The sequence below is a fragment of the Protopterus annectens genome, chromosome 1.part2 (genome assembly GCF_019279795.1).
Source record: "Protopterus annectens isolate FY-2018-M chromosome 1.part2, PAN1.0, whole genome shotgun sequence".
Classification (NCBI taxonomy): Eukaryota; Metazoa; Chordata; order Ceratodontiformes; family Protopteridae; genus Protopterus; species Protopterus annectens.
Window position 1 is genome coordinate 809,489,645 of NC_056727.1, and position 14,775 is coordinate 809,504,419.

Consider the following 14,775-nt stretch of genomic DNA (forward strand, 5'->3'; position numbering starts at 1 on the left):
GATCAAATGAACTGTTGACCATGTGAAGGGGACCCATATATATATATATATATATATATATATATATATATATATATATATATATATACACAGAGGGAGACAGAGAGAGAAAATCAAACATTTATAATCTTGAAAGTGTTTATGTGTTTAACAATGGCAGAAGTGATTGAAACTCATTTAATTGGTTCTACCAATATTAAGTACATGCAAGATTGTGCACAGTGGGGATCAGAAAATTTGCCCTTTCCCCACTGTAGAGTGATCTCAGAGCTAATATATTTAGCAGGGGTGTGGAGTCACAGCTCCCCTGCAAAAAACATGTGTTTTATTTTTTGAGTGTTTTGGGTTTTGATCTTTTAGGATCGATCATTAGCCATTTGGGATTTGTGTATTTGATGTTTAGAAGTACATACACACACACACATGCACACACACACACACACACACACACACACACACACACACACACACACACACACACACACACACACACAGACACACGCTCAGTAAGTTGTCAAGGCTAAAGTAAACTGGTGGCAACAGCAAAACAACAGATTAAGTTGTGATGACCCACCACTGGACCAGTAATCAAGGAGCCTCAATCCTCACCACTGGCAACAGTGAGGGATGTACACTGAGAGGATGACAAATACAAACACACAGTATTTCCAGATGCAGCTCTCTGCATCAAGTGCAATTTCCCTTAAGAGCACACAGAGACCACAGTCAGTCAGGAGCTGGATTCTCCATCTTCCTCCACTTACCCGATAAAACTCTCCACCGGCACAGCTATAGAGTTGAGATCTCAGCTGAGTCACCAAGCCAAGACCTCCATCACCCTCTCTGTCCAACCAGTGCTTTGTGTCCCTGCCCAAGCTGACAAACACACTCTTTGAGGTTTGATTTACACACACACACTTGCAAAAGGCTGGCACAGGTTTAATAGCTATGCCCCCTTCTGCCCAGGCTATAAGGTAGTTTCCTCTGCCACCAGTCACTCCTTATCAGCTGATTTAAGGCCATTAACAAAGGGTGTCCAATTTTACTGTGTAATATTAATACCGATACAAATGGTAGTTTGACCAAGAGCAAGGCTATTAGTAGTGGCCCACACAGTGTCGCCAAATAAATATGCAAGTACTCTCAAAACTTGAATATCTCTACATAGATCAGCCACAATGAAAGCTTTAAATATATTTACTGATAAATAATAAAAGAGCAAGACAATACATATATTCACAGTGACATCAGAGTTTAAAACCACAGGCAATATTTAAAATAACATTGCATGACAGTCTCAAATAAATAAAGAAAAATTTCTAAACTAAGCTTCATTATATTCCTGATTGAAGCTAACACAGTTACTATTCCCTAGGAACTTACTATTAGAGCAAGGCTGATGTTGTGGTGAATGGTTCTTGTCAGGTCCAAGACCGACTACAGAATGTTCTGTCTCACTAAAAGACTTCTCAAATTAATATTCAAAATAATACTGCTGGGATAGCTTGCAGGATGACATCACTTCTTGTCATTTGACTTCTAGTTCCCAGGCCCAAACCCCAATTGCTAGAAGCTGGCAGCATTTAGCATCTACCTGTAAAAATATACAGACAAGGGCTTTTCCTCAGATCTTTGGTAGATGCTGGAAGTCATAAAACAATTGCATTCCTTCATGCTTCAAACATAGCAATTAGTTCAATCCAAGGACAGTACAGAAAGCTTCCTAGCACAGCCTCTTGTGTCTGTAGCTGCATTGAAAACTTTATGCCGTAGCCTATAAAGTCATTTAATTTCAGATATTTTTTCTAAAGTTTGCTGGACTAAGATTAACCTCATGTATCTCAGTTTCTACTATTAAAATATATCCATTTAAATAGTTACAATAGTGCATGTACATTTCTGTTCTCTTCCAGCAGAGCAAACTGTGGATACATTTTCAACACGGCACTTTTACAAGTACCTTTTCAACACACGTCTGTACAAGCAGTTTGATATACACATGACATACATTTCTAATACATTTGTAGCACAATCATCTTGTATAAACCATTTTGATATTCACTAATGATATATAATTATTTACAAAATTTCAGCTAGCTGTGCTGGCAGTATCTCCTTTTGTCACATAAGTATTAAAACACCATGTGGAGGCAGGATCATAAACTGTCTAGGCCCAAAGTATATCAGTCACAATTTGGTTTTAAGCTGCCCCAAGGCATAGAAGTCTTATAATTTGAGTTGTCTGTAATGTAGCAAAATTAATAATCAGAACTACAGGACACTGGTGATAACTAAGATGCAAGGGAAATGACCACCATGCAGGCAGGTCAAAACCCTTTTACTTACAAAATATATAACATACAATTCAGGGTTAAATACTTCACAAAATAAGGTAATCCCTTAAATCAGTTTCACATGCTACCTCTCTCCATACCTCTCAACTTAGCTCACAAATTTTGGACAAAGCCAAAAATAATGGGGTCAAAGGTCCAAAATCAAGAACAAATTTTAAATATTACTCATGAACTAAAAAAATTGACAGAATAACAGATTTTGCACTAGCATACATTTTCCAATGGATATAAAGTCTGAAAATCAAATGTTTGCCATTATTTATTGACTTCATTCGTCAATGGTTTGCTAGGAAAACCACAGATTTTATAAGGAACAGACAAAAAACATGAGGCAAGAATATGGGAAATTTGCAAAATTCTGGACAGCTGAGAGTTATGCCACTCTCCTTGGAGATTTAGACATGTTACCTGGAAAACAAGGGCTGGTAATGATTTAGTCATTTGGACAAGTCCGCCAAGCACCCTGTTGAATGCCTTCAATAAAGTAAGATGAACCAATAGTTTGTTTAACAGTCTTCATTAGTCAATGTCCACAAACAATGGAAAATGTGGAAGTAAACAGTTTAAGAGGTATTCAGACATAGAAGGTAGGCCTCTATGGCCAGTAAATATTTGGTAGCACTAGTGCAGCAATCAAAACTCTTGGCAAGGTGGTAGTAGTGTCCCACTGTCTTTTTGTGTCTATGATAGTAGGACAATTAACAGTCAGGGCTAGCACTGATCCTTCTTTATCTTCTGTCACACTTACTGGAGTTTTTCTCCTTTGACATCTTAGCAAACTCCCAGCCATTTCTTACTTTTTTATTTCCCAGTCACTTATTAGAATGTTCCCAGGATATATACACTAAACATGAAGGTAGTTGCTGTGATTATGCGACAAAACTCATGTTTAGTAGTTTTTCACTAATTTTCATGCCATGAAAAACCCAGCACTAATTGACCTCCTATTTCTTTGCAAAACTGGTGACTGTACAAACACCTGTACTAGGGACCTTAATCTAAACCACTAAATTAACAAGACTTACTGGTGGGAACCTATGGCATAAGTTACCACTGCACATAAAAAAACAGCACTGCTTTGATGAACTTTAAGGCTTGTTGTGACAATTAGATGAGTAGACAAAAATTTACACCTCCTTTAGTTGTCCCACTTGATTTGGGAGGTGAGCACTATTATGTTCTTGAAAAGGTGACAAGAACTTTAAGTTTGTCTGCTTATATACTGTATGGCTAGGCATCTTATGGTCCCCATAATGGTTTGCCTAGTATTCTTCCTATGCTGCCTGCAGTATTCTTGTATACACTGTCTTATTCTGTTCACAGGACCATATGCAATGGAAAGGCCAGGAATTCAAAATATAGTGAGGCCTGCTGAATATATAGAAAGTTATATTTGTAAGATGAAGACATAAAGCAAATTATATGCAAGACCCATAACAGTCCTATATGTAGCATAAAAATCAACAAGAAAGGGTTTCTTTATGAAAGAAATACTGTAGGACTGGCTTGATTAAGAAAAAATATATTGATGGATTTTATGTTACTGTAGAATTTAATAAGAAATGTCAAAGCACTAAGTAGGCTCCAAAGAATTTTTCCTCAGGCAGACTGTAAATGTTGGAAGTGTAATGGTTAAGAAAGAGATAACTGAGAACATATTTTCTGGGAGTGCAATGAGTTGGTGGACATTAAAGATTCCCTGCAGTCTGTACTGTCGGAGATGCTGGGTGAGCAAATTGGAGTAACTAGGGAAATGATATTTTGAGCTATGATACAGAATCAGAATTGCCTAGACATAGTAAGGCCTTGTTAAGTCTAATTATGATGGCTGCCCAAAAAGCAGTTACTAGAAAATGGAAATCAAAGTCTAAACCAACTTTACTAGAAGTAACAAAGAAAGTAACAGAGATAAAACAACTGGAAATGGGGTCTTTGGAGAAGGGTAGGAGCAGCTTACATAGGAAAAAATGGGAAACGTGGGATCAATACACCCAGAGGAGGAACGAGGTTTAAAAGAAGGCAGGATCTGAATGAGGTATGTAATGGCTGACTGACAATGACTGGATCTATTAAACGTGATGTATAATGTTTGCAGCTACAGCTGTGTTGGCACAGTTTGTAAGGTATAATATTTGCAAATGAGATTGTGTCATTATGGTTTATTTTCATTTATATAAATTTAAGATTGTCTATGACATACATGAAAATTTAATAAATACGTTTTTTGTTTATAAAAAAAGAAATGGCACAGCACACACTAGGGCCCAGCATTAACTTTCCAGAGAATATATCTTTGCCCTGGAGAAGTACTTTCATTCCTGTATTTTCCATTTAGGCTTTTATTGTTCCTAATGATGTGAACCATTAAAGTATGAAACATGAAGGAGCCATTTAATTTGACTGAAGCTATATTCATTGAAACTACCTTCCCAAAATATATCACATTAAAAGCCACTTTCTTTGAAAAAAAAAACAAAAATGTCCCTGTTTTTGCAACCCACATGTGGGCTTCATTCTCAACACCTCCATATATAAATACACTAACTCTATGGCCATAAAGCATTGGAGAAACAAAAGGATTTACACCATATATAGAGCCCTTTGCTCTAATAAACAGTAAATTAAAAAGCGAAACACAAATCTGTGCAGAAAATTCAGTACAACTAAATAAAAAAAATCAAAATTATCCAGAAAAAAAACAGTGTAGTGCAAGATTTCATTTTGCTGAGTTTATCACTGAAAGGAGCTTTTGATGCCATTTATTCAGTGATAATGGATTCAGGTGAAAGTATGTTCATTAACATTTCATGAGTCCAAAAATGAAATAAATGGCAACTTTCTGAAAATAAAATACACATCTTTACAGTGTCACAATTCAGTGAATTAGCTGCATTTTAAAGTAATTTAATGACAAGATAAAATAGTTAAAAAGAAGTGACTTCAGCAAGGCAGTTGTATCTTTGATTAATTTGTACCTCCTGCCTTCTATTTATCATCAGATAATCTTACATTATAGTAATTACTGTAGAAAACTTTTCATCATGTATTGAAATAACTTACAAATCCTGCACAGTGTTCACAGAAAGTTGGCTTAAGATAGGTTATCTCCTGGAAATTGTGAACAAAGCCTGGCACCATTTTACAATGCATTTGAGAGTTTGCCCTCAGAAAGTAGGCCATCATTTCATCCTTGCTGATTCGTCCATCCCTGTCAAAAGAAAGAAAACAAGTAATTTTAGCTACTCTTCTGGCACATTCTCAGATGTTCATCTACATCATCCTGCTGTGTGGCATAGAGGCATAAAACATTAACTTTGCCCAAGACAATCTGAGTTTAGCTACTGATTTAGGCACTGATGGAGCTGACATGGGAAAGTGGGAATGGAAGGGATAATGCCAACTGTCCTCCCTTGGAAAATGCCTTGGCTGCTGCATGATGCAGAACCGTGACTCATGTTTGCATAAATTACACATAGTTCCACAATAAGAGAGAGGCAGCATTTGTGAGAGGTTGCATGTGTCATCTGTTGCAAACAGATAGCTTAAGTTACAGCCAAATGAGGGGAATATAGGGCTTAAAGAAAAAAAAAAACAGATCTGCAGCATGGAGGATGGTACTGCTTGTGGCTCCCAACTGTAAACTGGAGGGGGAAAGGCTGGGTTAAAGAGGCCAAGGAAGAGGCAAGTTGATCAGTGGGGACTGAAAACAAAATGGCTAATCTACATGTTTGGTATGTTATAACAAGTTTATGTTCATCCTTAGCATGTCACTAAAGATAGTAAAAGTTCATTAAACCTGCTATATTTATGCAGTGCAAAAAAAAAAAAAATCTTCAGACATTGTGCATAAACACTGAGACATACATAAATACAGGATGCCCTAGTTCATCTAAACAAATTCTACAAACCCAACTCTATGAGTATTTCAGAAGAAAGAAATATAAAATTTTAAAAAATAAAACACAAACTGCATTTCCTATTCACTTTAATGTAAAACAAATCAGCGAAACAATGCATGCATAAAATACCTGTATACCTCCCTTAGCTACTGGTATTGTTATGCATAGATAAGCTGGTAGATAGAATTATACTGTATGCTATTTGTCTATTTAAACACGCTGATTTTGTAATTTCTGAGTGCAAACTTAAAGCTGTTTGCATATTTGATTTTGCAAAATGAATCACTTAATTTTACTTATTTCAAGTAAAGAGTTTTATTTGCTTAAGGGTATGTGTACTAAAGAAATAATCATCGTGACCATCATCATCATCATCATTTAATTATTTATTTAGACAATCTCCAACAGCATCTGACAATTCATTACAAACTCATCCTGCTTTGAAAATGACTATATCATCCTGGAAGAAGTCAAATGGCTAACCACAAAAAACTAGATCTAACCTGCTGTTAGGATCCAATCCTAACTACAAAATGCTCCAACTCCCCTTGTGGCTAAACATCATGAATAAAGAACTCCTCATATTACCTGGGACACTGCTCACAAGCTACAACAGCTCTTATACCCTAGAACCAGACTCCACAGCACTGCACATGCATTTTCCTCTCAGGTACCTAACCTTTGGCTAGCTCTCTCCATTGATCTAAAATAAATCAACACTTACTCCAAATTCAGAATGCACCTCAAAAAAAACACCTCTTCATTCAATCCAAATGGCCCTGCTTCAGCACAAGACATGTCACCTTAACACTGCCCTTCTCTCCTTTCTAATTTTCTTCTCCTGTCATTGAATAATTAAAGGCTGACCCACTTTAGAAATGAATGTAAATATTGTACATTATACTGGGCTTGTTTACTATAATGTTCATATGCATTTTTTTCTATGTAACTAATCTTAAATGCTCTGTTATTGCTTGCATTTCTTTTTGTTTGTGAAATGTTTTGTATTTCACCTGGGTTGAGAATGAAATTGGTCAGTACTGATCAGTGCACTACCCCATTAAGCAAAAACAAATATATTATTATGCTATATCCTGGCCTTTAGTCAAATTACTCATCTCTCATCTTACTTTCTGCTACTCTGTGTGTTCATTAATCAATCATGCCCTCCAGCACTTTTGTGCAGTATGACAGGAGTATGATACCTCTATACTGCCAACTGTTGCGGATGCCCCTTTGTTCTTGTGCATTGGTCCTCGAATGCTTATTCTCCAGTCACCTGGGATATGCCTTTCTCTGCATACTGATACGAGTATCCTCAGGAGTCATTTCTCCCTTAACTCACCACAACTTTTGATCATATATGATTGACCTCATCTGATCCTGCTGCTTTCCTTGACTTCATTTCCCCTAGTGCTGTTCTTACGTCTTCTAGGGTCGGCTGTTCTACTTTTTTCATCATAGGCTGTGCCTGGGGCACTACAGCTTCTATGTGTTTAACTTCATTCAGAAGCTGCCGGAAGTAATTCTTCTGACTGCTTTTGATGTCCTGTGGAATGGTGAGCAGACTGTTGCTGGCATTCTTTATGAATAGTACCTGGTCGCTATGTTATTTATCTTTCGGACTTTGCCTTGCAAGTGGGGTTTTTCTCTCTCACTCTCTTTTTTTTTTTTTTGCCATCTTCTGAGTCACTTTCCAGAAGCTGGTAGAGTGCCTCAAACAACTTGATGTTTGCTGTGCTGACTGCTCTTTTAGCCTTTTCATTAGCCCTCCAGCAATACTCCTTAGCCTGGTACATATTTTCTGTCTTCCACTATTTTCCTACCCTCTTTATTTCTCCAGCAGCTTTTCTTATGTATCATATTTCCATAGCTGGCTTGGCCATATATCTTTCTATAGTTTTCACATATGCTGCTTTGAAATGCTGCCATTCTTCTTCAGCTCCATTTCATCTTCTTCCTGGGGTGTTAGAGCTCTGTCTATTTCCTTGAACACTTATGCTTTCACCTCCAGTAAACATCCAGGACTTCAGCCTAGTCTCTTGTGACCTTAGAACCTTCTCTGACCATGGCTTGCAGCTGATTGTGGCCACCTGTGGTTTATGTTTGGGACAGATGTTTCACTGGGGATGACTGCAATCTTTGAATCTACGCCAATGGCCTTTCCTTGTTAAGAGGAAATCTACTTAATTTGACCACTGTTGTATGTAATCCTGTGATGTTCTCTCTCTTGATGAACCTCATATGGGCCAACATCAAACCTTTTAACATCCACAAGTCTAGACTGGCCTCTCCTACTTTATTTGTGTTTACCCACCCATATGAGCCCAGTCTTCGCATCTTATTTTGATTGTCCCAATATGAGCTTTCAGGTCTTCTATTATTACCACCTACTCATGTTAACTTGCTTTATATATTAAGTCCTGCAACAGATGCCTGAATGCACTCTGTTCCTCTCCATTACAAAGTTGCTGTGGGGTTATGACATTACCAATACTGTTGTATCTTTCTAATGGAGTCTGATTGCCATAAAACTGTCACAAATTCTGATGACATCCCTCACTCTCTTCAGAAGACTCTCCCTTACCATGATTCCCATGCCATTTCTAGCCTGTCTTTTACATGTGCATTAGAATCTGGACCCTGAGACAATGGTTTAGCTCCACCTTCTTTCCTGGATACAGGATGTCCAGTCTCCTCTTTGCTATCATATCATCCTCCTACAAGCTGCATCCTTTCAGTGAACCTATATTTAGTGTAGCAATTCTTAGCTTTGTTTTGTCAGGTTGATTGGTATTGTTTCTAGCTTTTACAAAACAGGACTATCTCAGGTAACCCCAATAGATTATTGATCCAGGGCCAATGGGCGTTATGTTAGGCACACATTGGCTAACAGAGACAAATTGACCCCTACCACCATTAGAATCAGTCCCACTATTAGATAAGTTGGAGTAGGCCAGGTTTTTAATCCACTTATCTCTGACAGATACCCATGCCCATTTTTAGTGACATTAGTTGACACGGCCAAATCACCTTTAGACAATGTTTACACCATCAGGTAGCTAGCAGTAACATGGCATACCTCTTCTCCTGTCTAAAGCATACTGTGCACCACACTTAATTTCTAAAGCAGTTGGTCTAAACAACTTCCTCCAACAGGTAGCACCTAGAGTCTGTGCTGCTGCTCACAATTCCATTCTGCTTTGGATGCAGTCTGTTGGTAAATCTCTCATATATGAGGTGGAAACACCCAGCATGGTTTTGAAGGTGGGAGTAATCGACACACAGACATGAGGAGAACTTACAAACTCCACACAGACATTGTCCAGGGGTCATGATCAATTCCTGTATCTTGTGCTAGGGAAGACCTTAACCTGTCCATCACATTTTATTTAGTTTGCAGTGGTGGGCGTATGTTGCACACTGAAATGCTAAAACCTATAAAAATAATTTTGAAACTAGATAGTGTGTGCATCATTTCAATCCCAAAGTAAATATTATGCAGTATATCTTGCACATCAGATATTTTATTTTTTACACAGAGTAGTTGGAAAACAGGCAACATAACCTACAACTGTTTTTATACAATAACCCTTCTAAAACACCACTGAATTGTAAATAGCTGAAACTTCTGTTTAACTGCATCACATACTAATTGGCTTTGGACATCTTATGTCATAAATTAAATGGTAACTATATGTACATTTTTAAATGCCTGTCAGACTTGTGTTGTGGCTGAAGATGGTCTGAGGCTAGACTACCAACCCAGTCAATAAAGTAAAAAAAAAAAATGAAATATGAAGGAATATCATCGTCTCAGCTGGCTGAAGAATGCAAACTGAAAGGAGTTCAATCTGCAGGTATGACCAAGGATGAGGTGATAGCCACCTTTGGTACAGATAACATTTAGTCCACTGAATGCCAAGGAAACCTGTTAACAGCAGTAAGTGCAGGGCTTATAGCAAAGTAATGCAGTCCATCCTCAAATGACCTCAGAATGTAGCATGACCTAAAAATGGTGCTTGTTCTGGAAACAGTATGCCTTGAAACAACTTAGACAGTAAAAGAGCTTAATGCACGAGAGAGAGAGAGAGAAAGAGAGAGAGAGAGAGAGAAGGAGTGCCAACAGCACAAGATGAAAATACTGGCCCTTCATCAAAGGCACATGATCAACAAGGAAGAGAGTGACCTCTGTAAGCTAAAGTCAGTACTAAATTGTTTCCTCAGTATAAAGAGAATGACAGCTTTGATAGTTTCATTTGAGTGTCTGAATGTGTGCACAAACAGCAGTAAATTGACAAGGTGCAGCAGGTGAAGTTTTAATTTCGCTGCTCAGAAGTAATGAAATGCATGCTATGTCTAAAATGTCAGATTCTATCTGAATTGTAAGATGAAAAATATTTTATCTGAATGATTTCAGCTTACTCATTAAGCTTGCAGTAAAATGTTTAGATAACATAAAAGAAAGACACAAAACAATATTAGTGATTTAATTGCAGAAATAAACACTTATTTTCATAGATAGGTGGATGTCACATTACTATTTTTAAATGCTGCAAGACCTTATGATGAGTGTAAGTTATTAGTATCTTGTGTGAAGACATGAGACTCTGATTAACATATTTGGATATGTGATGTTGCTGTTGAAACTGGCAAGCAGAATGAGTTCTGTCTAGGAAACGCCACAACTGCAAAAAGCAGTAACCAATACACATGAAAAAGGGAAACCAATGGAAGCAGCTTAATTTTGAAAGTAAGTGTCAAAGGTAAAAGGAAAATACTGTCTGAAGTATACTCCAAAGTCTTGAAGCAAAATGTTTTTTGTTAAGATCTGTAGGCTATGAGAGAAATAGCGTAGAGTGAAACTGCAAATAAACTACTGAAAAACAACAAAAAATAGGCAGGCAACAGTAATTCTTAAACTTTTATGGTTAGCGCTTTTGTCAAGTATTCTTACACTCAACTTCATCAGACATTAGTTAAAAGAATGGTAGCCATATTTAAAACCAGATTCATAGTCACATGTTCAATCACCTCACATGACACCATGTCACCTGATACAATTCTCATTTCTATAACACATGTATCTAAAAATTGTGTAAATAATTGGGTAAAAAATGTATATACACTTTCCTATTGACTTAATACTCAAATTCATATGTACATATACAAAGAATACATAAATAAATATGAAAAAGCCAGCTAAAACATCCAAAAAACAATATTTGTTATTGTGTACATAAAAATTGTTACATGTCGCTAATCAGCCTGAATAAATTTTAGTTGAATGTCATAAATGCATGTAATTGTGCATAAAGGGGGGGGGGAGTTTATGTGTGCATAACAAACACAAAGAGTGCCCCAAATGATATGTCTATTCACTTTGCCACAATTGACATCAAAGATTTGTACACCGTCATCCCACGTGATGTGGGTAATGAATGGCTCGAGTTACTATTAGTAAAAAGAGGGGCACCTGCATCTGAAATCGGCCTAATAACAGAACTGTTGGACATAATTTTGTCCAACAATTTCTTTTTGTTCAATGGCCAGTTTTATTTACAGAACAGTGGGGTGGCAATGAGGTCCCCAGTGGAGGGCAGTTTTGCTAACCTAGTAATGGCCTTTTGGGAGGACCAATTTGTGAATAACACCATAAACATATTTAAGGGTGAGATTCATTACTATACCAGATTTTGAATAATAGTTTTTTGATCTTTAAGGGAGAAGAAAGTATGTTTAAGGAATTTATGACATACTGCAACAACACGATGGATTTTCCGGTATCCACCCATGTATTTCATACTGAAAGAATAGCTTTTCTTGATGTTGAATTAAGGAACGATAATGCCAACAAACAGTATTTAGCCAAAATACATCGGAAGGACACTCATTGTAACTCCTTCCTCCATTACAGTAGTGTGCCCACCCCCAACCTCAGAAAAGGTCCGTAGTAAAGGGACAACTGGTCAGGGCCGCAAGAATGTGTACTACAGTCATTGACTTTGAGGAGGAGTGTAGATTGTTATTGCAAATGTTCACAAACAGAGAATACCCTGTAGACATGTTGAGCAACCTATTTGAGGATGTTCAAAATAAAAGGACAAATGGCCATTTTAAAGCCATTTTAGATAACTGTAACCAGGGGATGAGTATTGATGATAGGGTACCTGTTGCAGGTGAAATTAACCTAAGGGTTGATTATAGGTACGCCTTCCTTACTACATTTAGTTCATATGGTGACAACATTAGACAGATTTTGCAAAATAATTGGAATATTTTCCTGACAGACAAAGGATTTATTAAATTTGGACCTGCACTAAATGTAGTTTACAGGAGGGGGATTCATTTGAAAAACCTCTTGGAACTGCCACCCCCAAAGATGATATGTATTCCAGGTATGTACAAATGCGAAGCCTGCTCTAATTTCAGGTTTATGCAAACAGGTAACCGATTTAACATCTTAGATGAAAAATTCACTTGTAAGGGCAGATTTAATTGCAATTCCATTATGGTTGTTTACCTCGCTTCCTGCCAGTCTTATTCGGGTTTTTACATCGGCAAGACTGAGCATAAACTAAGGGAAAGAGTGTACGAGCATATTTACCACATTAGGAAAGCCAAAACAGACAACGCTCTCACAAAACATGTGGTAGAAAACCCTGGTCATTCTTTCACATTCAGGGTGATCGACCAAATTGAATTTGACATCAGGGCCGGTCCATTAGACTTAAAACTTGAGGTGAAGGAGCTGATTTGGCAGCTTAGAACCAGGGCCTATTTGGCACCAGGGTTGAACGACGTATGCTCTTTGGCATGTGCCTTAAAACTGAGGAGTTTAAAACGTTAACACAAGGCTAATACTCAGGTGAATAAACATATAATTTGGGTCACTCTTTGTGTTTGTTATACACACATAAAGTCCCTCCCTCCTTTATGCACAAGTACATGCATTTATGACATTCAACTGAAATTTATTCAGGTTGATTAGTGACATGTGACAATTGTTATGTACATAATAACAAATATTGTTTTTTGGAAGTTTTAGCTGGCTTTTTCATGTTTATTTATGTATTCTTTGTATATGTACATATGAATTTGATGAATTTGAGTATTAAGTCAATAGGAAAGTGTATATACATTTTTTACACAATTGATTATACAATTTTTTGGTACATATGTTATAGAAATGAGAAATATATCAGGTGACATGGTGTCATGTGAGGTGACTGAACATGTGACTATGAATCTGGTTTTAAATATGGCTACCATTCTTTTAACTAATGTCTGATGAAGTTGAGTGTAAGAATACTTGACGAAAGTGCTAACCATAAAAGTTTAAGAATTACTGTTGCCTGCCTATTTTTTGTCTTTGAGAAAAATAGTCTAAATGTCCACATTGATGGCAATAGAGGGAATAAAAGCCCCATGGAGGAGACCATCTCTGGTCAAGATATTCAAATGTGCTGAGTAATATGTACTACCATGATAATGAAGGGTTATTTTGAAGCTGCAACTGCTCCCGACTATCACACGATTCTCCACACAGTCGTAGTGTACAGTAAGGAAACCTTTGCTAAGAGGGATACTGAATCAGATATCTCTATTAAGTCTGCAGTTGCTGAAGAGTAACATTACATGCCCAATCCGTTCACCTCAGCTGCAGCCATAGGAGGGCACCTTTTCAGGCGCCATTAGCAATGTTTCACTTGAACTGGGAAAGGGGCTGGTAGACAAACATATCTTATGGTTTGATGACATCCTAGCAACTGTTCTAATGTATAATGAGTTTTATATCATAGTACCTTGTGTGTATATACAGTTACACATGGCAAGGCATAGAGATATATACATGAAAAAGATGGCAAGGGCAAGAACCAAAGACATGCCCATACTTACAAAAGAAATGATGATGTGGCTGCTTCAGGGAAAGAGCTACATAGTAGCAACGTACCTGAATGTGAGTCAGAGCTGCCAAACATGCAAGGATTCTTTTAGAAGTGGCTACTTCAAGGGAAGACATGTTTAGTAGCAGTAAGGTAGAAATATTTTAGAAGTGTAACTAAGAAGGATGATAAAGAGAGGGTTGAGACAGACATAGCTGTCAGATCCCACCTTGCAAAAATTGAGGGAGGTAACCAATGATGCTCCTAAATTTCTAGAGCAGAGATAGTTTGTATCATAGGATAATGGGCTATTTTACTGAGAATAGATTCCAGAATGAGGACTTAAAGTGAAACAACAGTTGGTGATCTCAAAGGCCTTCAATTGGTACTTCTGGCCATGGTTCATGATATTCTTTTTTCAGGCCATTTGGGTGTAAAGTGTATAAAAATGAAGTTTATGCAAAATGTTTATTGAAAAGGCATTGTGAAAGATTTGAGACAGTACTACAAGATATTTGAGAAGTTTCAAAAGATTGGGAAGGCATGATATGAAACTAAGGCAGCTTTGGTTACTTTACCTGTTCTTGACTAGCTATTGTCAGTACCATGCATATTGATAAACCTTTTACCACCTCT

General features: G+C 37.3%; 1 protein-coding gene across 2 annotated transcripts in view; it reads right to left on the reverse strand.

The window, feature by feature from the left end:
- The window catches only part of RASGRP3 (RAS guanyl releasing protein 3), a 1,166,392-nt gene that overhangs the window by 153,350 nt on the left and 998,267 nt on the right, over positions 1-14,775 (reverse strand). For both annotated transcript variants that reach the window (XM_044058961.1, XM_044058951.1), the window contains one exon: positions 5,415-5,562. In XM_044058961.1, the coding sequence (XP_043914896.1) occupies positions 5,415-5,562 (148 nt within the window). The remainder of the gene's footprint in view (positions 1-5,414; positions 5,563-14,775) is intronic.